This window comes from Silene latifolia, chromosome Y, assembly GCF_048544455.1.
Source record: "Silene latifolia isolate original U9 population chromosome Y, ASM4854445v1, whole genome shotgun sequence".
Taxonomy (NCBI): domain Eukaryota; kingdom Viridiplantae; phylum Streptophyta; class Magnoliopsida; order Caryophyllales; family Caryophyllaceae; genus Silene; species Silene latifolia.
This window is the reverse complement of record NC_133538.1, coordinates 464427058-464451101: the sequence shown is the minus strand read 5'-3', so window position 1 is coordinate 464451101 and position 24044 is coordinate 464427058. Positions and strand designations below refer to the sequence as shown.

Here is a 24044-nt window from a genome sequence, read left to right as displayed (position 1 = left end):
ACACATTATCAATGATGATGAACTTATACTTGTTCTTTGTCAATTACTAGTAAATTGTAATGCCTTTTATATATAATCGGGAAGAAGAAGCTCAGATTTTAAAAGATTTAATTAGGCAACAAGCAAATTAAATATAACATGCAAAAAGAGTGTATATTGTCAATGCTAACCAAATCAATTCTATCCGGGTTAACAGGAATTGGGTAAACTCTTCTTTCATTATCTCCTTAATCACGATAAAATTTTCAACAGTGTCCACTTCTCCATGAAGCATCATCTGTATGCAAGACAAGTAAAGTTTTTGATGTTAATCAAGGGAAAAAACATTACAAAATTTACTTGTTGAAATAAGTTTATATAAATATTTGACTTACACACACAGCTGTGGTGAAAAAAAATCGATAAGGCTCGGAAGAGTTTCTTCTAGATTCCTTGGCATTCAAAAGTTTTGCCCAACAATCGATCACATCACTCGTTAAATATTTAGATTGTCGTAGCGTTGCCATTTCAATACGCCAAGAGAAATTTCACCCACATGCACAAGAAGTTCCTGTTCGGGACTACCAGTGTTAACTCAAAACAGGATCTGAGACATTTTAAATTTAAATATTGTACATTAGTAGAGATATATATATATACCTGGCTAAATCGGTATGTTTTCCTCTACTATACGACACATAATCAGCAATGCAATTCTGAAACTCAGTAAGAGGAGTAATAATGCATGTATCTGTGCTTAGTAAATTACGATTTGCAAGGATGCTCAGAGACTCTGGTTGACTTCTTTCATGTTCATGAACATTTTCATTGTTGATGACTTCGCCCTTGGTAGTGTCACCACTGTCAACCAGATTATGCTCATTTATACTCTTGTCGTTTGTATTACTCACATCTGTCATGTTCTCATTCTTCTCAGAAGCATCATAGCCATCTGGTATAATATTCCCTTCCATACAACCTACCTCCATTCTTCTCTTCTTAACCATAATGATCTCATTGTTGTCAGGGACACCAATATCATCGGTACTCTTCTCTTTCTTTCCAACTACCTCATCTTCTATCTTCTCATCGCCAACAGTCTCATCACCCTCGTAGAATTCTTCATCGACGAATCCAGTTTCTTTGGGAAGGGCTTCTCTTGATCTTTGCTTCACCTTTGTTAAAACGTCATCACAAACAATGTTGCACTTGGATGAAACCAAAGTGCAAAGATATTTGATTCTCAATATTCGAAGTCCATCCATCTACAAAAGTTAAAATATCTTTAAGATATGTAACTTGTAAACAAGAATGTGCTTTTAATACTTTAAAAAAGATCATTTAATTAAACCAAAAGTACATTTACAATTATTGGATATAAATTGTTTAGAAACTTACGTTGTTTTTTGTCAACCCACAAGTCCAATCTTGACCCCCTTGTACGTTTCCATGTGTTTCATTGTGTAAATACCACAGTCAACAACATTTTGATGGTTTCTCCAAGGCATTTTCAATACAGCAGGCTCCATTGCTCTTACTCTTTCCTTCAAATCACCAATGTCATTGAAATATTCTGCCAAAGCATTACGCTGCATGGAAAAATTCAGATCAAACTATATAGAGAGACCGTGCAAAAAATATGACATTGTAAAAGAAAAAATAATCAATGAAAGGCAACTGGACAATTACCATATTCCAAGGTTTGTTTCCATAACGAGTTTTTGGGGTTTCATCATGCTGTTGATTATCAAGAATAACAAACTTGTTCTTCTCCATATTGAATACTGAGCGTAAAAATGCTTGTCGGATATTATTGGGAAAAAAAACTGTTTTATATAAGAAATGATTAGAAGATACAACAGACATAAAATTAGCAAGTGAGAAAACACTTTGTATTGACTATATATATTGTTTGAGCTAACCATATCAACTTTTGTCACATCAATAATCCCAAAGATGATTTAACTCATTTCTAAAATGCCTCTTGAATACTTCCAATTCTCTTTCAAATTTGAATTCTTTCCTTTGCCCTTGAAATGCTTGCTGCACACACAGAACATAATATTGTTCTATTAATATACACTTGTATAACATAAAATTATTGTAACATAGAATGAAATAAAATTTTACATACAAATACGAGGGTTGAAGCAAAGAATCGACGTGGTGCTGAAGCTTTTCTTTCAACTTCATTGAAATTCAAGTAAGCTGACCAACAATCAACCACAGCATCTGCTATATACCGAGGTGGTTTTAGAGATGCAAAAAGATATCGGGTACCCACGACATTCTTAAACTCAAAGAGCTTCTCACTGGTTCAGACGTTACACAAAACAAGTCAGTTAATTACACATATGTACATTATCTTTATTAATAATGCACATAATAACCAAACGAAATGTACATAATGATTAATTAAAAGGAACATAATGAGTAGAATAAAATATACCTAGCAAGAACAGTGCCTTTTCCCTTGGTGTAGTAGACGTGAGTCGGCAATACGATCTTTGAAACTTAGATGGCTCTGTACATGGGTCGATGTCTCCTCTTAGTAAATCAAGTTCAAAAGACTAATATCTAAGCTTAGATTGGGAGTGGTTGCCTTGGGTTCTTCACTATAATCTTCAGATAACATGCTACATACAAGGGTATTTATAAGATTATCCGTATTGGCTTCTTCGTCATTCTCCGCGTCACTATCAACATAAAGATGCTTCGAATCATTTCGTACATTTTTGTCATCATCTTTCTTGTTGTCAACATTCCCATTTTCACACTCCCCTTCTGACACCTCTTTGTTGTTGTCACACTCCCCTTTTGACACCTCTTTCTTGTTGTCTTCATTCCCATTTTCAACCTCAACTGATTCAACTTTGTTTTCTTCTGACTCTCCTTTTGACACCCCTTCCTTGTTATCTTCATTCCCATTGTCAACTAATTCACCTTCTTTTCTCAATGCACAAGGCTTCTGGAATAGTTGAAATGTATCAAATTAAAGAACAATACACTTAAGCACCAAGTTAACATAATATAACAAAAAATATGATCAACATATTTACCTTTTTGTATGTATAAAAAATCGGCCTCTTCAATGACATGCTTTCAATCTGAATACTATTTTTTAAAGTTATATTTACATTATTCAAAGCTTCAACAACCAAAGGATGATTACTAACATCAATCTCAGCAGTTAGAACAACATCGGAATATCAAAGCAACATTAATACCAACAGAACTTTCACTATCGGCGGAGCTGTGCTCATTTGACAAATTGAGTAAACTAAATGCATGATCACACGACTTACGGCGGAGTCTGTTCTCCTTAATTATTGATACTCCTTTTTCTAACTTAGCCTTAACAGATGATATGTTATGAGCTAAACTAGTTATACATTTAGCAAGATCAAGAATATACTCCTCCGTGTAGTCCTTTGTTTGATAGATGAGTTCGACACACTGTATTGTCAACCACCTCCTCCATTGGTGCTTCCAACTTACCATTTCCAAACATACCGCTTTTCATCTCATCCTTCTCTCTCGATGTTAACAAACTACTAGTCCAACCTACCAACGTATAATAATCTCTTTCAACTTTTCGTTCGACATGAACAACGCGATCAACATAGATAAGCTGCAAAAAAAAAAAAAAAAAAAAAATTAATTACAAGAGAATGAAAACGTACCTTCCAATGTTGAATTAATTTATGAACTTCAAATATATTTTTTGGGACTTTTTACCTCCAAAAACAACAGTGGCCCGCCGAAGTGAGTCTCCTTTTCCACCCACTCAATCTTGCTTTCTTGTAAACTTTTTAACAAAAAGGAACACCAATTGTAATCTTTGATTTCATCAACATTCATCAACGATTTTAAAACATGATGATTAACCAAAGGCTTTTGCGTGTTTCTCATTAGCAAAGAAACAAAGAAACACAACAAAGTTAACCTTGAATTCATCACCACCATGATCATGATTTATCAACCAATTCTCAAGCGTTTTGAGTGGAACTTGTCCATCTTTTATACCAAATTGTTGCTTCCATTTGCCATAAAACTCTTGAAACTCTTCGATTCGATATGAGTTTTTGATAATTCAACTGTTTTAGGGCCTATTGGAAATCCAAATGTTGATCTTACATCAGAAACCTTCAAGTACAACTTCTCACCATCAAGAAGATCGATCTGATTTTTGGTATGGGTTATCTTTGCTTAATTAACCAGTACCCAAGCTTTAAAGGAATGGAACGAACTCTTAACCAAAACAGCCCACTAAATCCAATCTCTTCTAGCGCGCACCACTGTTCGTATGACAAACGTTCAACTACCTCAACTACTCCTGTAGGAGACATTCTCGTATATGCACTTTTAAACGAAGAGAAATCAAACTTCTGCTTACACTTGGAACCCAATACCATCTTATTACTTACTTTACCCTTTTGAGGACTTTCTTTCTTTGCAGTAACAATTTGTTTACTAACTGAAACAATTTGTTTCTTAACTGCAAGATCATCGTCACTTTCTTCATTTATCTTCTTTGCGAAAGATTTTATAGACTTAGATTTACTTTGTTAATAGTAGCGATTTACGCTTTCTTGTAAATGGAGCACACTCATTTTTACCATCGTGGAACTTTCAGTTGGTGAAAAAATAAAAGTAACTTTTCTCCGCTTTTTAGATTTTTTATCTTCCTGCTCCATAGTCCGTAATAATAAAATGAAATTACGAAACAAGTCTGAGATAATCAGCAGTTATCTAATTTTAGGAAATGTACATTAATCGCAAATATAATGTTCTTTTAGATGATTCAGAACAATTTCTATATTAATAACAAACGGCACATTAATTTAAGCTGAATGTCCATTATATTATTACGTTCAATTAAAAACCCAAAAATTCACAATTAGAGATAATCATCAGTTACCTAATTTTAGGAAATGTACATTAATCGCAAATATAATGTTCTTTTAGATGATTGAAACAATTTCTATATTAATAACAAACGGCACATTAATTTAAGCTCAATGTCCATTATATTATTACCTTCAATTAAAAACCCAAAAATTCGCAATTAGAGATAATCATCGATTACCTAATTTTACGAAATGTACATTAATAACAAATATAATGTTCTTTACATATTTGAAACAGTTCCTATATTAAAAACAAACGGCATATTATTTTAAACTAAATGTATTATATTATTACATTCAATTGAAAATATAAAATTGACATGTAGAAATAATCACCGGTTACCTAATTTTAGGAAATGTACATTAGTCACAAAGATAATGTACTTTTAGATGATTCAAAAAGATTTCTATATTAAAAACAATACGCACATTAATTTAAAGTCAGTATGAACAATATATATTATTTCCTTCAATTAAAAATTCAAAATTAACAGAAACTAGAAAGTAAATGTTAAAAGAATACTTCAGAGATATAAAATTGGGGAAGAACAATGCGAATGTGTTTCTAAAGGTAGAAAAAATAATTCAAGCACATTAATCCGAATTAATTTTTAACGAAAAGTAGTATAAATATCAAAATCAAAACATCAAAATTATACTGCTATTGAACAATTAAGTGATCCAAATTAAACATTATATTAAGTTATGATAGAGAAGAAACGAAATTGAAAAGAAAATACCTTAGTATAACGGAGGAAATTGGGCGTAACTTCAAAATTATCTTTATTTGTTGAACAATTCTCCTATGACAACGTCTATACTTGTAATGTAAAACGACTGAGCTAAAAACTGGTTACTACTTTTTTTTTTTACTCCGTTTCTTTTTTCTTGTAGGTAGTTAGTTACTATTATAATGTAACTGTTAAAAAATAAAGGAAATGATACCCTAAAATAGTTAGTTAGTTACCTTGAAGCTTGGCCACTACAGTCCCCGAAAGGGGTGGCTTACATGCTCCATGTGTTTGTGCGAGAATGCATGGACCCGGGGGGATTCAACCCCCTCGTCAACATAATTTTTTTTTTTTTTTTTTTTTTTTTTTTTTTTTTTAAAAACGACACCCGACGGACCAAGTAAACCTTTTTTTTTTTTTTTAGTATAACAAGGGCGGGGGGAACGGGACGAGAAAGATTTTAGAGTTGGATTAAGCGGATCTTTGCTTCTCATTTGAAGGCGGCAAGACACCCTAGAGGGGCCGGGTATCCTAAAACGGGACGGGAAAGGGTTTAGGGTTTGATTAGGCGGACCGCTACCGCGGATCCCCTAATCAAACCTAAACACTTTCCTTGTTTGTCATTCGAAGGCGGCAAGACAAAAAGACACCCTAGAGGGGCCGGTATCCTAAAACGGGACGGGAAAGGGTTTAGGGTTTGATTAGGGGATCCGCGGTAGCGGTCCGCCTAATCAAACCCTAAACCCTTTCCTTGCTTCTCATTCGAAGCGGCAAGACAAAAGACACCCTAGAGGGGACGAGTGAAGCCTTTTTTGAGGGGCGGGTATCCTAAAATGGGACGGGAAAGGGTTTAGGGTTTGATTAGGCGGACCGCTACCGCGGATCCCCTAATCAAACCCTAAACCCTTTCCCTTGCTTCTCATTCGAAGGCGGCAAGACAAAAAGACACCCTAGAGGGGACGAGTGAACCCTTTTTTGAGGGGTTGGGTATCCTAAAACGGGACGGGAAAGGGTTTAGGGTTTGATTAGGCGGACCACTACCGCGGATCCCCCTAATCAAACCTAAACCCTTTCCCTTGCTTCTCATTCGAAGGCGGCAAGACAAAAAGACACCCTAGAGGGGACGAGTGAACCCTTTTTGGGGGGCCGGGTATCCTAAAACGGGACGGGAAAGGGTTTAGGGTTTGATTAGGCGGACCGCTACCGCGGATCCCCTAATCAAACCCTAAACCCTTTCCCCTGCTTCTCATTCGAAGGCGGCAAGACAAAAAGACACCCTAGAGGGGACGAGTGAACCCTTTTTTGGGGGCCCGGGTATCCTAAAACGGGACGGGAAAGGGTTTAGGGTTTGATTAGGCGGCCGCTACCGCGGATCCCCTAATCAAACCCTAAACCCTTTCCCTTGGCTGTCATCGAAGGCGGCAAGACAAAAAGACACCCTAGAGGGGACGAGTGAACCCTTTTTTGGGGGGGCGGGTATCCTAAAACGGGACGGGAAAGGGTTTAGGGTTTGATTAGGCGGACCGCTACCGCGGATCCCCCTAATCAAACCCTAAACCCTTTCCCTTGCTTCTCATTCGAAGGCGGCAAGACAAAAAGACACCCTAGAGGGGACGAGTGAACCCTTTTTTGAGTGGCCGGTATCCTAAAACGGGACGGGAAAGGGTTTAGGGTTTGATTAGGCGGACCGCTACCGCGGATCCCCTAATCAAACCCTAAACCCTTTTCCTTGCTTCTCATTCGAAGGCGGCAAGACAAAAAGACACCCTAGAGGGGACGAGTGAACCCTTTTTTGAGGGGTTGGGTATCCTAAAACGGGACGGGAAAGGGTTTAGGGTTTCATTAGGCGGACCGCTACCATGGATCCCCCTAATCAAACCCTAAACCCTTTCCCTTGCTTCTCATTCGAAGGCGGCAAGACAAAAAGACACCCTAGAGGGGACGAGTGAACCCTTTTTTGGGGCGGCCGGGTATCCTAAACCGCGGACGGGGAAAGGGTTTAGGGTTTGATTAGGCGGACCGCTACCGCGGATCCCCTAATCAAACCCTAAACCCTTTCCCTTGCTTCTCATTCGAAGGCGGCAAGACAAAAAGACACCCTAGAGGGGACGAGTGAACCCTTTTTCCTGGGGGCGGGTATCCTAAAACGGGACGGGAAAGGGTTTAGGGTTTGATTAGGCGGACCGCTACCGCGGATCCCCTAATCAAACCCTAAACCCTTTCCCTTGGCTGTCATTCGAAGGCGGCAAGACAAAAAGACACCCTAGAGGGGACGAGTGAACCCTTTTTGGGGGGCCGGGTATCCTAAAGCGGGACGGGAAAGGGTTTAGGGTTTGATTAGGCGGACCGCTACCGCGGATCCCCCTAATCAAACCCTAAACCCTTTCCCTTGCTTCTCATTCGAAGGCGGCAAGACAAAAAGACACCCTAGAGGGGACGAGTGAACCCTTTTTTGTGGGGGCGGGTATCCTAAAACGGGACGGGAAAGGGTTTAGGGTTTGATTAGGCGGACCGCTACCGCGGATCCCCTAATCAAACCCTAAACCCTTTCCCTTGCTTCTCATTCGAAGGCGGCAAGACAAAAGACACCCTAGAGGGGCCGAGTGAACCCTTTTTGGGGGGGCTGGGTATCCTAAAGCGGGACGGGAAAGGGTTTAGGGTTTGATTAGGCGGACCGCTACCGCGGATCCCTCTAATCAAACCCTAAACCCTTTCCCTTGCTTATCATTCGAAGGCGGCAAGACAAAAAGACACCCTAGAGGGGACGAGTGAACCCTTTTTTGAGGGGTTGGGTATCCTAAAACGGGACGGGAAAGGGTTTAGGGTTTGATTAGGCGGACCGCTACCGGGATCCCCCTAATCAAACCTAAACCCTTTCCCTTGCTTCTCATTCGAAGGCGGCAAGACAAAAAGACACCCTAGAGGGGACGAGTGAACCCTTTTTGGGGGGATCGGGTATCCTAAAGCGGGACGGGAAAGGGTTTAGGGTTTGATTAGGCGGACCGCTACCGCGGATCCCCTAATCAAACCCTAAACCCTTTCCCTTGCTTCTCATTCGAAGGCGGCAAGACAAAAAGACACCCTAGAGGGGACGAGTGAACCCTTTTTTGGGGGGGCCGGGTATCCTAAAACGGGACGGGAAAGGGTTTAGGGTTTGATTAGGTGGACCGCTACCGCGGATCCCTCTAATCAAACCCTAAACCCTTTCCCTTGCTTATCATTCGAAGGCGGCAAGACAAAAAGACACCCTAGAGGGGACGAGTGAACCCTTTTTTGAGGGGTTGGGTATCCTAAAACGGGACGGGAAAGGGTTTAGGGTTTGATTAGGCGGACCGCTACCGCGGATCCCCCTAATCAAACCCTAAACCCTTTCCCTTGGCTGTCATTCGAAGGCGGCAAGACAAAAAGACACCCTAGAGGGGACGAGTGAACCCTTTTTTGGGGGGGGCCGGGTATACTAAAACGGGACGGGAAAGGGTTTAGGGTTTCATTAGGCGGACCGCTATCGCGGATCCCTCTAATCAAACCCTAAACCCTTTCCCTTGGCTGTCATTCGAAGGCGGCAAGACAAAAAGACACCCTAGAGGGGACGAGTGAACCCTTTTTTGGGGGGGCCGGGTATCCTAAAACGGGACGGGAAAGGGTTTAGGGTTTGATTAGGCGGATCCCCCTAATCAAACCCTAAACCCTTTCCCTTGCTTCTCATTCGAAGGCGGCAAGACAAAAAGACACCCTAGAGGGGACGAGTGAACCCTTTTGGGGGACGTGATTAAAATTAGGGGGTTGAGTATCTTAAAACGGGACAGTGAAGGATTTATGGTTGCATTAGGCAGACAGCGGTCTGCTTAGTTCAACCTCAAACCCATTCCCTTATTTTAAGAGGATAATCTTTGAAAGAAATGCGGGGTTAAAGCTTTGGTACATCGTTACATAGTAGTATGGACATTTTTAAAATGTTGAAAGTACATTATAGTTGATCGAGTCTTGTAATCGGCTTTACATTAGAAAGGGTCAATTCTAAACGATTAAAAGCTTAGGTAGATGATAATAATTTAGATTCAAATAAACATTCATAATAAATCGCTAATATGTTCGACAATAATACTTAATCAAAACGCATATGTTCCTAAACTTAACTGCATATTATAATTATACATAAACTAACATCAAAGTTCTTAACGCTTTACTGCGTTCTTTGCAAAAGATGGATGAACACTGCTCTCACCCTCCAGCAAGTCCTCCTTTAGATGTCTCTTATAACCGTCTATTAATTCCATAGCCTTCACGATTGCTGGCCAAGGTATAGTTTTTCACCATCAAGAAGAGCATATGATTCTCGTCAACCGTGACACCGGTGAGAAACGACGGTCCATGTCGGCCTCGTGTCTTGTTTTTGTCTATTAGCTTCAAGTTGTCGGGCTATCTTGTCTCTTTCAGCCGTGATAAACTTCATCTGCGCTTCAAAATGTCCGGCCTCTGTTGTAGTGACTTTGCATTCATTTCGACTATTTCCAGTTTCTCGTAAATGCAGCGCTTCGATGTTCTTCTAATACTTTTTTGACCATGCACCTCAATAAGATGTTGATCCGGTGAATCTCTTTCACGTTTAGTTTCAATGAGATCATACTCAACATTAGCGAGTTTTTGCTCGATATCCGACATTATTTCCATATTGGTAACCGAACTCATATTCTGGTTCGGGCAAAAATAAACTTATTTTAAAAAGAGTGACAATAAACTTAAGGCGGTATGGGAAGTACCAACTTCAACCATATTTAAGGCCATCTTTGTAGGGTAAAACAAATTAACGTGGGCTTTCACATTGTACAATCATGCAAAGAGCAAACAATGTTATTGTGAAAACAGATTACGAGAAAAGGTAAAATAATCTTCTCCTGCAAATATTAAGCACATTGCTAGATTGAAATATCTACTATACTTAATTTTGGCAAAACGTTCGAGCCACAAATGCGGTTTGATTTTCGGACACAAACAACTTTTAATTCGTCTGGGGACTATAGTATATATTTCTTTTCACAAGATTAAAAAACATATTGATTAATCAAATAATACTTATAAATGAAATAATCTGAATGTTATATAGGCTACTATATTACATAAACCAGATCACCTTTTCAAGGGAGTGAAGACGTTTTCTATATGATTATTCCATAGATTTTGTAATTAGCACACTTGTTTAGACAAGTATTTATAGTGAGTTTTATATTTAAAGTGATTTTGAAACAGTCTTGAATGGCTTTTGTAAGTATTTCTAATATTAATTAAATAGTATTGTGTCGTTTACTGTCATTAACATTCAATACATTTTTTATATATGCTATATCAAAGTGCACAACAATATTTCCTATGAACATTATCAATAAAATAAATGTTCCTTTAAAGGCATGACAATGGACATTGGCAGGAATACATTAGATAGAAACATTTATTTGTATGAAATAAATTACGAGCATATTACTATTCCATTCTTTGCATTATTCTTGCAATAATATTCGATATACTTATTTACATGAAGATATGCATTTCTTTTGCAGGGAAAAAATAATAAGAACAAAAAAAAAAAAAAAAAAAAAAAAAAAATTAGAGTACCTTTTTAAGGCAGTGAAGACGGTTTGTATGAGTATTCCTTAGATTTTGTAATTACCACGATGGTTTAGGTAAGTATTTATAGTGAGTTTTACATATAAACTGCTTTGGATAAGAATAGGAGAAGTTACAATTTATGAGTGTAGTATTATTTGTCTTTTCACATGCATTAGTTTACAACTTCCATTTGACACATGTCTCATTTAAGTAAATAATCATGAATAGTGGTGTCTTTTCACCTGAATTATTTTACAACTTGCATCTGAGAGTGTAATTATTAGATGCATTAATTTATATTATTTAATTTAAATGGTACATTGTTATTGCACGTAATGGACATTGTAAATACAGTGATGGGACAATTCTTTTCATGATGTATCGAAAATTCAAAAATTACAAAAGGTACTACGTCAATATAATGAAATATCATTAACAAATAAGAGAATGTACTTATATTCTTATATTCTGAATGGACATTGAAAATCAACAGTAGGTACAAGGGGTATGAGGTAAATATAAAACTTATACTCAAATGTACCTCACCTGTTTATATATAATATTACTCGGTTTGATTTAATAGAATAAAAGCAAGTTCGACCGCTGGTCGAAATTGACGTTGGGATAGAGTCAAAATCTTTTTTCTTCACTTGTCTACAACAACAAGATTTCCTAACTCGGGTGCCAAATGATATTGAAACAAGTGCAATGTCCTCCTTGTTAAGAGATTGTCTGTCAAGTAACAAAGACACCTTCGGAAAACCACTACATTATCCCTGGTAGTCGTTCTAACCCCAAATGAAATGCTTGTCTGTAATCTGCTTTCATATTCCTCTCTTAAACGGGCTTCCTCATTGTGTAGGATAAACATCTTAGCCCAACACTTGCATCTTTGCTTCCATGTTATGTTTGTCAACTTGATTAACTTTTTGAAAGATTTGTAGCATGTAAGTTTCATCTTGCGATCTTCGTGTTTTTGCATAGTTATCCTCCACCCCTGCAATTATGGCGTCCTTCCCATTGAATAGCCATCCTAGCATTGTCTTCTTTGCATCAAGATGATGTGCAATGAATTGTTTTCTGTCTTCCTCTTCAGAATTTGTTACCAATCCCAAGCAAAATAATGACATGATTTGCTCTGTGAATGATTTAAAATGGTTATGCCAAAATGTTCATTGGACGATAGCATTTAGAACATCATCTTTTGTAAACTTTAAAAACACTATTAATTAAACGATGAACACTGTGAGCAATATTCAAAATTGAGTAAATTGTACAATTAGTATTTTAATTTACCTATTACTCGTATTTCATATGTTGTACACAATTTTAAATACTTGCCCCAATTATCCCAACACACGTAAAATCTCACACAATTGTAAACAATAAATAACATCCCATTAAACTTGACATGAACATCCAATTAAATTGAAAACGATGAAAAATGTAACCAACAAAAGAGGCGTGATTTTCTGGTGATTTTGTCAATGATTTAAATCAACCAAGTATAATTACCTAAGAAATACACCAAAAGAATGGACGATATTCAGGACAATTTAGTAAATGAACGTGATTACCTGGCAATGAAGAAGTATTGAAAACGAAGGTGGAGTATAACCAAAATTTATGGAGAAGTTACCTAATACTCCGTAGTTGAAAGAACTATTTTCTTTGGAAAGATTGTTTGAAAGAAGTATTCCTTTTATCTATTTTAGATTTACACCTAATTGTGTGTTTTATAAGAACATAAATTGCCTATACTTCCATAATAGGGTATTATTAGGTCCACCCTAGATTTACGTGTGTTGGGGTTATTTGGGCAAGTAGGAAAATTGTGTGCAACATATGATATACTTTTTTGTTAAATTAAAATACTACGTACTAATTGTACATATTTACTCAATTTCGAATATTGCTATTGGTGTATACGGAGTATATTTTTTTGTTTTCCTTAAAATGAACATTCTTGTATTAAAATGACCACGCACGATATAAATTAATTGTATCAATTGTGAGATCCTAAAGCAAGAAAGTTACACAAGATGTAAAATTGTTTTCCTTAAAATGAACATTCTCGTATTAAAGCAAGAAGATCATTGATTTTGGTGAACATTTGTTTTCTTTAAAATGGACAACTGATCATTATAGAATGTACATTATAACAAGTACCTTGGGTGAATGCACATCCAGTACAACTTCAATGTACATACGCCAAAGATCAAAAGTACAAAAGCAAACTAATAAATCATATTCAAGAACTATTTGTGAATGTCGTTACATGCTAATGCATGTCTAATAATCTTTATTACGATGTTTGTTGTGCTCAAATGTTAGTAGCGTGCATAGGTACTTTAATCTCAGCATTGTCAACGATCTCATCTCAAAAAAAAAAAAAAAAAAAAAACATGAAATTAGAATTTAATAACCAACAAAATAACATTGATTTGTTCTAAATAAGTTACAATTAAAATGTAAAACTCACATCAATTTTGGACAGTCCACGATCCCAAGTGGCTATTCCCATAAATGTTTCCATGTGCCTCATGGTGTAAATACCACAGTCAAAAATATTTCTGTTATTTCTCCATGGAAGCATTGCTATTGTAGGATCCATGCCCATTACTATATTACTTTTCTCCATAGTTGATTGATTTTCACCCAAAAACCGTGTAAAAGCATCACCCTGTAACACAATAATAAAAATTAGACGAGATGAAACATAATATACATGAATTTACCAATGCAAGTGAACGATAATAATTCATAGTTGAGGAGAATGTAAATTTACCAGTTCAAGTACACTATCACCATACTCTTCTAAGACACTCCCCCTTCTAATGCGGTTGTCAAGAATAATGAGACATTTCCTTGGCAGGTCGAAAACGTACAACACAAAATGATTCTCAAGAGCAATAGGGAAGAAGAACTAGCATCAGGGAAAGAAACAATTGTAAGGTCACTGACAAATAAAGGTTAATTTCATGTTAAGTAATAGCACATTTTGAAAACTTTGACAAGATACATTCAACGACTTCTATTTAAATAGACTACTACGATATCTTTGAATTTAATTTCAATTACTAAATGAAGTGAGGGACTCACTAGTTCAATGGATGGAAGATCAATCCACTCAAACTCATTTAATTCTACTTCGATGCGGCGCTTGAAAGGTTTGTAACGATGATCATCAATAGAAGCACCTGTGTTCTTCATTAATAACAATTGCACAATGAAGATAAAATTTTAGTAATGTGAAAATGTTGGAAATAGTAAATCAAACACGTGAAAACAATGACCAAACTTACATATGTAAGTGTACTAAAAAAGAATCGTGTGGGATTGGTTGGATTCCCATCCTTTTCTTTGTAGTTTAGATATGCCGACCAAGAATCTATGACAAAGCTTGAGATATAGTGATACGGTTTTAATGACAACAATTGATCCCAACCAAGGACATTATTTTTGAACTCAAATAACGTATTCTTTGCACAAAAAACATAATAGAATTATGATTAGCAGCAGATATGTAAAGATGAACTATGTAAATGAATATAAAATATTTAATCTTCGTATGTAATTACCAATCGTTATCCACAGAGCCGTGGCGGTGAACACATAATTTGAAATCCGATATTGCATTGATGTCAAAGGTATGAAGGGATTCGTGTCGTCAATAGCATCAAGGAGAGGTTCACAGGAAGGACTCTTACTAAAATGATATTGATTCCCTATTTTCGGATATAAAGATGGACGATCGTGAGACAATTTCTTTCTTTTTTACCCCGCTCTGGTGCTTTGCATAAACAGAAGAGTCCTCATCTTAAGGGAACACACCTAAACTCCGAATGACACGCGGCGTTTGTAGGCGCATCCTTATTCCGTTCAGCAATTAATTTTCTCACTTTACGAAGAGCCGCTATGTGTTTGCTAGCGAAGTATGGGTGTTTGTTGAAAACCTGGTCATTTTGATATGACGTTTGAATTGGTGTTTCGATTAAATGAGCAAGAATTTCTATCGGTGGCATACTTCGCACGACTTGTTCCTAAGGTAGCCCTAACAATGTCATGTTTGTCCCTCACAATCTGTTTAATGCGTGGCCAGTTACAAGATGGATCAACAATCCCATCTTCAATGGGGTTGTCGGGAACATCAATCAACAAAGGATAAGAGGAGTTTTTTAAGATGCTACACGAAGTGCGGCGAACTCTGGGACGATTAACAATCTCGTCTATTGTAGGGGCCATTTGTCGCAACATCAATTATCGCAACAGAAGAATTTTTTTTTGTCAACTGTTTGTAAAGTATGACAAATGCTAGGATGATGTACTACTCCTATTGTAGGACCGTGTCGAAAACTTCAATTATCTCGTGAAAGAAGAGTCTGTTTGAATCTTGATGGAGGTTGACAAACAGTAGGTGAATCGGGACCGATTTGCACAACCATAGTGACATCTGTGTTCTTGATTTTAAATGTTGTTTTTTTAAAAAATAAAAAAGAAAAAAAAACATATAAGACAAAACATAAAGCCTTTAAAAATACGGATATCCGAAAGAACATGCTAAACATTAAGAAAGTACATGAAGAAAATACATCCTAAATATTAAGCCATAGCAAAGAACATCAAAATTATTAGGAAATAATGTGTACAAATTCCAACATATTAATATGAAGCACATGTATCCAGAAAGTAAATGCTAAACATTAGTAACAAACTACATCAAAATCATTAGCAAACAATTCGTATAAATTCCGACATATTGATATGAAGGACACGTATCCAGAAAGTAAATGCTAAACATTAAAAAAGTACATGAAGAAAATACATCCTAAACATTTAAAAATATTAAGCCATAGCAAAGTACATCAAAATCATTAGGAAACAATGCGTATAAATTTAGACATATTGATGAACCTGAGAAATAATAGTAGGACTAATTTATAATGAACATCTTCGAACATTAACAGCTAAGGAAACTATGTTAAATTCGAAGCAGATGAAAAGTAAACACAGTTGTTTTTAGCAAATAATTAAAGGCAAAGAGTATAACCTTCATTCCGATAGAGAGCGATAAGAGTAAATGAACGATCGAGAATGAGAAAACGTGCGAGTACAATTTAATTGACAGGTTTATCAAAAAGTAATAAGATATTAAAGAGAAGAAGTTTAAAGTGGCGGTTTTTTTAAAAAAAATTGGGTCATACTATAATTCCGCAAGTCCATTTTTTATTTTATTTTTCTTTTTTTGTTTATTCCAACTACTAGAACCATTCATTTGATACTCTACTTTTATATACCCATTTTATAATTTAAAACTTCAGATTAGGTCAAATTAGGATATATGGCCATTTAACACAATGGTAATGTTATAATTTGTCAATGTATTTTCTAAAAGTTCTAAATGTCCATAATCTATATTCATAATGTGCATTTTTTGATAATTAGGTGCAACTAAAATATCATTAAGCACTGTTTGGAAAATGTACATTATATTATATTTAAAGGTACATTAAATTATTTTAAAAAGAACATGAAATATTAATTAAATTGTAATGCATGTGATCGTTTAATAAGATAGAAAACTTCAAAAGTTCATTCATATACTTAGATTATGATGTCGTTATAGATAGATCTTTGAAGTGATTTTAGACCTATTTCCCTGTTTTCAATGTATAATAGTAATAAATGTGCTTTCAATTTAATTCAAATGTCCATTATGTATGTTTATAATGTGCATGTCTTTGTTTCTGAAAGAAATTTAAAAGCGACACTGAAATGTACATTATATTATTTTGCTAATTCAGTCGCTATTCAAAGAGATAATAACGTTCAAGTAAATAGCACGCCAAAAATAGACAAAAAAGTACTTTAATTAAGTGCAACAAAACATTGGTTCACAAATTCAACATTTTGCTTATGCAATTACAAATCATTACACATACTAACGTACACTAGAATTTAAAACATCATACTACATGAACAATGATGTCATCGGACAAATTCTAACATACTGCGTAGATAATATCTGAACATTAAATGTAATCACTAGCTTTAGAGAAATGACCCTTCTTCGCATGATCAAGTCAGTTTCATGGCAATCGTTGTGCTCGAACATAAGTAATGTGCATAGATATTTGTATCGTAACACTTTAAGCACGCTCATTTGCAAAACAAGTCAACAATTAACAAGATAGGCAAAACACAATGAACATGAATTTCTTTAAAATAAAAACCAACACTCACATCATTTTTCATCAGGCCACATTTCCAAGAGATTAATCCCATAAATGTTTCCATGTGTCTCATTGTGTATATACCACAGTCATCAACATTGTAGTTATTTCTCCAACTAAGCTTTGCAACAATGGGATCCATAGCCAACACAATGTTGCTAGAGTCAGAAGTTTTTGGGTTCTCACCCAAAAACCTTCCAAAAGCATCAATCTATGACAAAATATTGTAAACCAGTGTTAAGCGTGACTAATAGTCAAAAGTCAATAGAACAACAAAAATGTGTCAAATTCAAACATACATTAACAGTGGAGATACACCATATTTCTTGATGGCATCTTCATCTGAGAGTGAGTTGTCAAGAATGACGAAACGCTTCCTCACCAGGTCAACCACGTATACGAAAAAGTGTTTCTCGTGTACAATTGGGAAAAAAACTGAAATTACAAAACAAATGACGTACAACCATAAGTACAGTCAAACTCTTCAAAGGGTACATTTTAACTAATCATGAGGCACATGTAAAAAATGAGAACAGGACATTGCAATATAAAGTGACCTTATTTAATACAAACGCAAAGAAAATTCCCTTTGACTCAAGCAGTTGAAATAAAACAAAAGCAGAATGTAGACATGGAATGATAGTATGACTCATGGTCTATGTTCCCAACGTGTGCATATAGTTGCAACTGCTCATGCATATAAGATATTCCCCACATTGAGAAATTACAACATTAACATTGTAAATATTTTAAAAGTACATTTAGGACGTTTAGAAAGTACATTGAGAAATTATAGCATTAACATTGTGTTAAATGGCCATTTATCCTACTTTGGCCTAATCTGAATATTTTTAATATAAAATGGGTATATACAAGTTGAGGTTCAAATGAGTTTAGTAGTTGGAATTAATCTAAAAAAGAAAGAACTTATGCGATAATAGTATGTCTCAATTTTTTTAAAATGCAATACAACAATGGCAAAGAAAATTGCAAAGTATGTCAAGCAAACAATAACAACTTACGAGTGCGATAGAAGCTATTTCTATTGCCGGAAAAAGCTGCAACTCCATGTTTGCACGAGCCTCGAATAATTCATAAATTTTTTCATCACTTAAACCTGGGTGGGTTTCGCTAATACTGATCGCATGGGAAAGTAACGAAAGAGGGAAGTACAATATTTCAAAATACATATTACACACAGCATTTAAGAGTGTATGTAAATGTACTTACATGCACAAGCGTGGTAAAAAAGAACCGCTTCGGAGTACCAAGATTGTTTTCTTCCTCTTTACAATTCAAATATGATGACCAGCAATCAATGACAACACTCGAAACATGTTCAGACGGCTTTAATGACCACAAATGCATTCGCGTTGCAAAATAAGTCTTGTACGAATATAAGTGCTCACTAGAGCAAAAAATATAACAAATTACTTGTCAGGTGTGAAACAGTGAAAATGACATTCACAAAATGTTAATTTAACAAGTTCACATTTTAGATTACCTGGAACGACGATTGTTAATGCCCCGGTCACTGAAAACATAATCAGCCACTTGAAGGTGAACCGCAGTAAGAGGCGTTAACACATTGGTGTCATCTTGGATAGCAGAAAACAACGGATCAAAACGAGATGACTGTTGCTTGTTGCTGGATAGAGGTATATAAGAAGGACTTGCCATGAAATGAACCCTTTTGGTAGCTGAAGAAGATTCACCAGTGACACGGCAATCCCGTTTAACCCCTTTAGCTGCGGCTAACCTTGCCTCACTCTCAGCAAAGTCTTTCTCCAACCCTAAATCGAACGAAAATTCACCAGTGACAGGTACAAATGAATTTCTCCACTTAGCACATTGTTCTCTGTGTTTAGCACGAGCAAGTTTCAATTTGTACGCTTTCTCAGCTGCATTTGCTACAAAGAATAAACTGTTCATCCTCATCTAGTGTGCTGGATTCCCACGGCGGTGCACACGACACATCTTCGGTACCACCACCATATGTCAAATATACAAATTCAGTTGCCGAATGGGCCTGTTTGACACACTCTTCACCTGGGAAACATTGCAAACCAACCGCGTATTTCTCATCTAACACAACCATATCTTCCATGACTCTCTTTGCTGAAGCAGTGTAGTCATCATCGCAAACTCTGGACAAGGCACAGTATGAAGGTACATATTTAGTACTATGAAGGTACATCTTTAGTACTATGAAGGTACAAAGAAAATATTTCAAAGTGAATCTTGAAAAGGAATAGTGAATACTTCAAGAATCAATGGATATACCTCCGGAGACGAGTATGAAATTGGAGATTTTGTATCGCACTAACATCCCTCGACACTCTCCGCACTTTTTCAACCACTTGTCTACATGGATTAGAAAATCTAATTCTTTCCATCAATCGACCTTTTACACGACCAAGACCAAACTGACCAGCTTCCATCTCCTGCTTTTCCCTTGAGAAAAGTGCGTGAGATGTCCAATTCAAAAGAGTATAGTAATCTCTTTCTACGAATCGTTTTTCATGGACAACACGGTCAACATAAACAAGCTGCAAGTAAAAAAAGGATTATAATCGGAAAATGGCAGGTTTTAAAACCATAATAACTAACAATAAATGTAACGCATAAGATTTGTACCATTAGAAACAGGAGAGGTCCACCAAAGTGATTCTTCTTCCCCTTCTTGACCCAATCCTTTGTGTTATACCGCAAACTCTCCATGACAAATTGACACCAATCAAGGCGACCAATGGCGGACACATTCCTCAGCGATTTTAGTACATGGTGATTGACGAACGGCTTCCGATTGTTGCGCATTAACAAAGACACAGCAAGCACCACAAAATTAATCTTAAATTGATCATTGTAATCATCATGACAAATAATATGCTCTGCAAGGGTCTTGATATCCACTTGACCATCAACATGAAATTGAGCTTTCCAATGCGCGTAAAGCGCATCACATTCTCGCATCTTCATCACTACAAAGATGAAAGTAAAACAGGTTTTCCTCCAATTGGGAGGCCAACAAGATCATGAATACAAGAAGCGAGAAACACGAAAGCGGCTTTTTATCGGGTAGAATGATGAAATCCGAATACGGGTTGTAGTTCTCAATTAACCAATAACCAAGGCGTAAAGGAAGCCTTGTAACCCTTAGCCAAAACAATGAAGAAAAACCAATCTCTTCCAGAGCACACCATTGGTTGTAATCAAGGTATCGAAGGACATCAACAAAACTTTTAGGTGACATCCGGGTGGTAATACGGGAGAACGTTGGAGTAGGATCATCAACGGTAGGACGAGGTTGTTCAACCTCGGAGAAATACGGCGTGTAACGGTTCCGGGATCGCCTTTGCGCTTCAATAATCGAAAGTAGTTTTGCATGTAATATTAATCGGTTCATTTGTGTTGTACACGTTTCACGAAGAAATGTCCTATCGGTTTTATTGAAATGTACATGATCTACAACAATAATGTGCACTCAATTATGACCTTTTGCATGTGGTCTTAAATTGATGCTACTTACGTTAAAAGTACTTTAAATTCAACAAAAATTCAAAAAAGCACAAATTAGATAAAACTAAAGAACAACAAACAAATCGAAATGTATAAGCAAGTTACGAAATCAACAAACAATGCGACAAATACAAATTTCGATAGCATGCAAATGAAAACACAAATTTCGATTTTAAAAACAATACTTGAACTCAAAATTCATCAATAAAATAAATAATCCTAAAAATGAACATAAGAAACATTATTTTAGATTACAGTAGAGTTACATAAATTAACGACGAAATCAAGAAAAGCTTGAAGCTAAACAGTACTCACCTTCATGACGAAATAGGTAAGAGAAAATCCAACAGAAAGACGAAAATGCAACTCCACAGAGAATAAGGAGAGAGAAATAGTTGAAAGCTTAACAAAGAAGGTCGGAATCCATGGTTGAAAGCTTAACGAAGAAGCGCGAGGTAGATTTCAGTGAAAAAGAAAGACAAAGCCCTCAAGTTTTGGTAAAGCAGCGCGCGTTATAGGCCCTTAGATTAGCCGCGTCAGACAAGATCCAACGACTGACACGCGTTCTCACGGTTCTCACGCTTGTGCCATTCTCATATGATCCGAAATCTTATTATTATTATTATTATTATTATTATTATTATTATTATTATTATTATTATTATTATTATTATTATTATTATTATTATTATTATTATTATTATTATTATTATTATTATTATTATTATTATTATTATTATTGACCTTATTATTATTGTTCTTATTATTATTATTATTATTGGCTAGAGTGTCTTCAAGGAGATCCACTTTCAATGCCCAATGCTTATCTTTAGCCTCACTTGCTTCTAAGGCTTCCAATGCTTGTAAAGGGTCTTTGATGAGAGTAGTACTCACATGGTCCTCTACACAACAATCTATAATATCCATCTTGCAAAGTACACTAAGGAAAAAGGAGAGAAGTACCTTGAGGAAATGATCTTCCTCAAGGTAAAGAAAGACACAACTAAAAACAATTAATAAAAATCGAATAAATTGAATACCGTCCCCGACAACGGCGTTATTTTTTGGTGTGAATGGATTGCTCGTCGTTAAAGCTTTCAACCAAAACAATATTTCTAACTTTACAAACTACTATTTAGTGGAGTGGTAAGTAAAGGTCAGATCCCAAGGAACGGGTATTGATTTAGGATTTCAATTGCAAGTAGCTATGTCTTAGGGTGTCACAAATTTGGGTTGAGATGAGATGTAATCTAAACTAATCAACAAGATGTATGTAAATTAAGGAAAACAAAAGCAATAAAAAGGGTTTGTAAACAATTGATTAAGAGCACTAGGGTGTCATGGGTTCATAAGGGAATCATAGAAATAGACCATACAAACATGTTCTCAAATAGATGCAAGCAACTTATTGTTGTGATGGAATCGAGTTAGTGTATATCTTACAATTCCTAGGAAGATTTAGGTCCCGGAGCCGAGTCGATCAAGACTTTACAACACCTACAAGTTGACTTAGTCTCTTCCTATTCAACTCTATGCATGGTCTAACAAGGCTTGAGTTGGCTTATATCTTACAAGCCTCATTGAAGAGATAAGAGATGGGTAAAAAAATGCAAGGTTTCATAGTCTAGCATTTCATCAAACATAACATGTGCATAGGTTGAAATCACAACAAACAAGCACTTGATTATGAAAGCATATTAATTTAAGCATAGATCTAATCCCATGATTGATTCCCCTAATTCCCCATTAACCCTAGCTAAGAGACTACTCACTCATGGTCAAGTTTAACATGCTAATAAGGATGTCAATCATATTAACAAAGCCAAACATGATGAACAAGTGATGTAATTAACAATAATTAAGCAAAGAATAATAGGGATTATACCTACTTGAGATGATCCAAATAATTAAGCAAAGAATAATAGAAGTAAACTTGATGATTGATGGATGGTTGTCAATCCTCCAATAAACCCCAAATAATCTTCTAATTACCCAACTAAAACTAAGAACAATTGAGAGATTAAGGAAAGATTAAGATGTGATTAATATTAAAATGTGTATTATAACTTGGATTAAGACTAAAGTAAGAGAGATTAGTACTTGATTATGAGATGATTAAGAGATGCCTTCTATCTAGCTAGTACAATAGGGTATTTATACTAAGGATTAAGTACAAGGATTAGGGTTACTAAGGGCTTAAATGACGATTAAGACCCTAAGAGAAGTTGACGATTTGCAAGTCCCGTAGGGACACGCGCGAGCTAGGTAGCAAGTCCCTCAGGGACACGCGCGTCCTGTCTAAAGAATGCTCGGGTGCTGTAAGAAGATCCGCTCGAACCGAGCCTTGGGACGCCCGGATCCTTGGCTGAGACGCTCGTGCTGAGCTCGGGACGCCCGGATCCTAGGACAGGGTTTCTCCTCTTATTCTTGACTGCCTAACAATCCGTGGGGACTGTCTTGGGGTCGGGGGGATCTTCATCATTGCCCAATTCACTTGTTTTAATTGCTTAGGCCTTTAGTATTGGTCTCCTCTTCTATGCTTGGTCATTAGATGCGATCCATTTAGCTCCATTTTGCTCCATAAATGCAAGGCTAGCAATCCTCTCCTACGAAGGACACAAAACCTCAAAGAATATGCAAAATAGGGAACTAAAGATAAGAAATGACCCTAATAGCCGCTAGAAAGCATGGGAATGATGTTAATTCGAGGATTAAATGTGAACAAATATGAGTCACATCAGTACCTTTGAAAGTTATAAAGGGACGTGCTGTGGCTGAATTCTTCGCAGACAATCCCATCAACGATACGTAAGCAATAGACACGTGATCGTTTCCTGATGAGGATATTTTACAAACCAGTATGGATTCTTGGGATCTTTACTTTGATGGGGCATCCAATTTGAGAGGATTTGGAATAGGAGTGTTGCTCATTTCTCCTGAAGGCGAGCATACACCACTTTCAGTCAAGCTCGACTTCGAGGTGACAAATAACGCAGCAGAGTATGAGGCTTGCCTCATTGGTCTACAAGCAGCAGGGAGTTTAGGCATCAAGCATCTTCGAGTTCACG

General features: G+C 36.4%; 1 protein-coding gene across 1 annotated transcript; it reads right to left on the bottom strand.

The window, feature by feature from the left end:
• Positions 1 to 18609: 18609 nt before the first annotated feature.
• On the bottom strand, positions 18610 to 19654 carry LOC141632924 (uncharacterized). Its single transcript, XM_074445422.1, has 3 exons — positions 19507 to 19654; positions 18962 to 19367; positions 18610 to 18865 (listed from the first exon to the last, which is right to left on the bottom strand). The coding sequence occupies exons 1-3, from the start codon at positions 19652 to 19654 to the stop codon at positions 18649 to 18651; spliced, it is 771 nt and encodes a 256-aa protein (XP_074301523.1). The 3' UTR covers positions 18610 to 18648.
• Positions 19655 to 24044: the final 4390 nt, after the last annotated feature.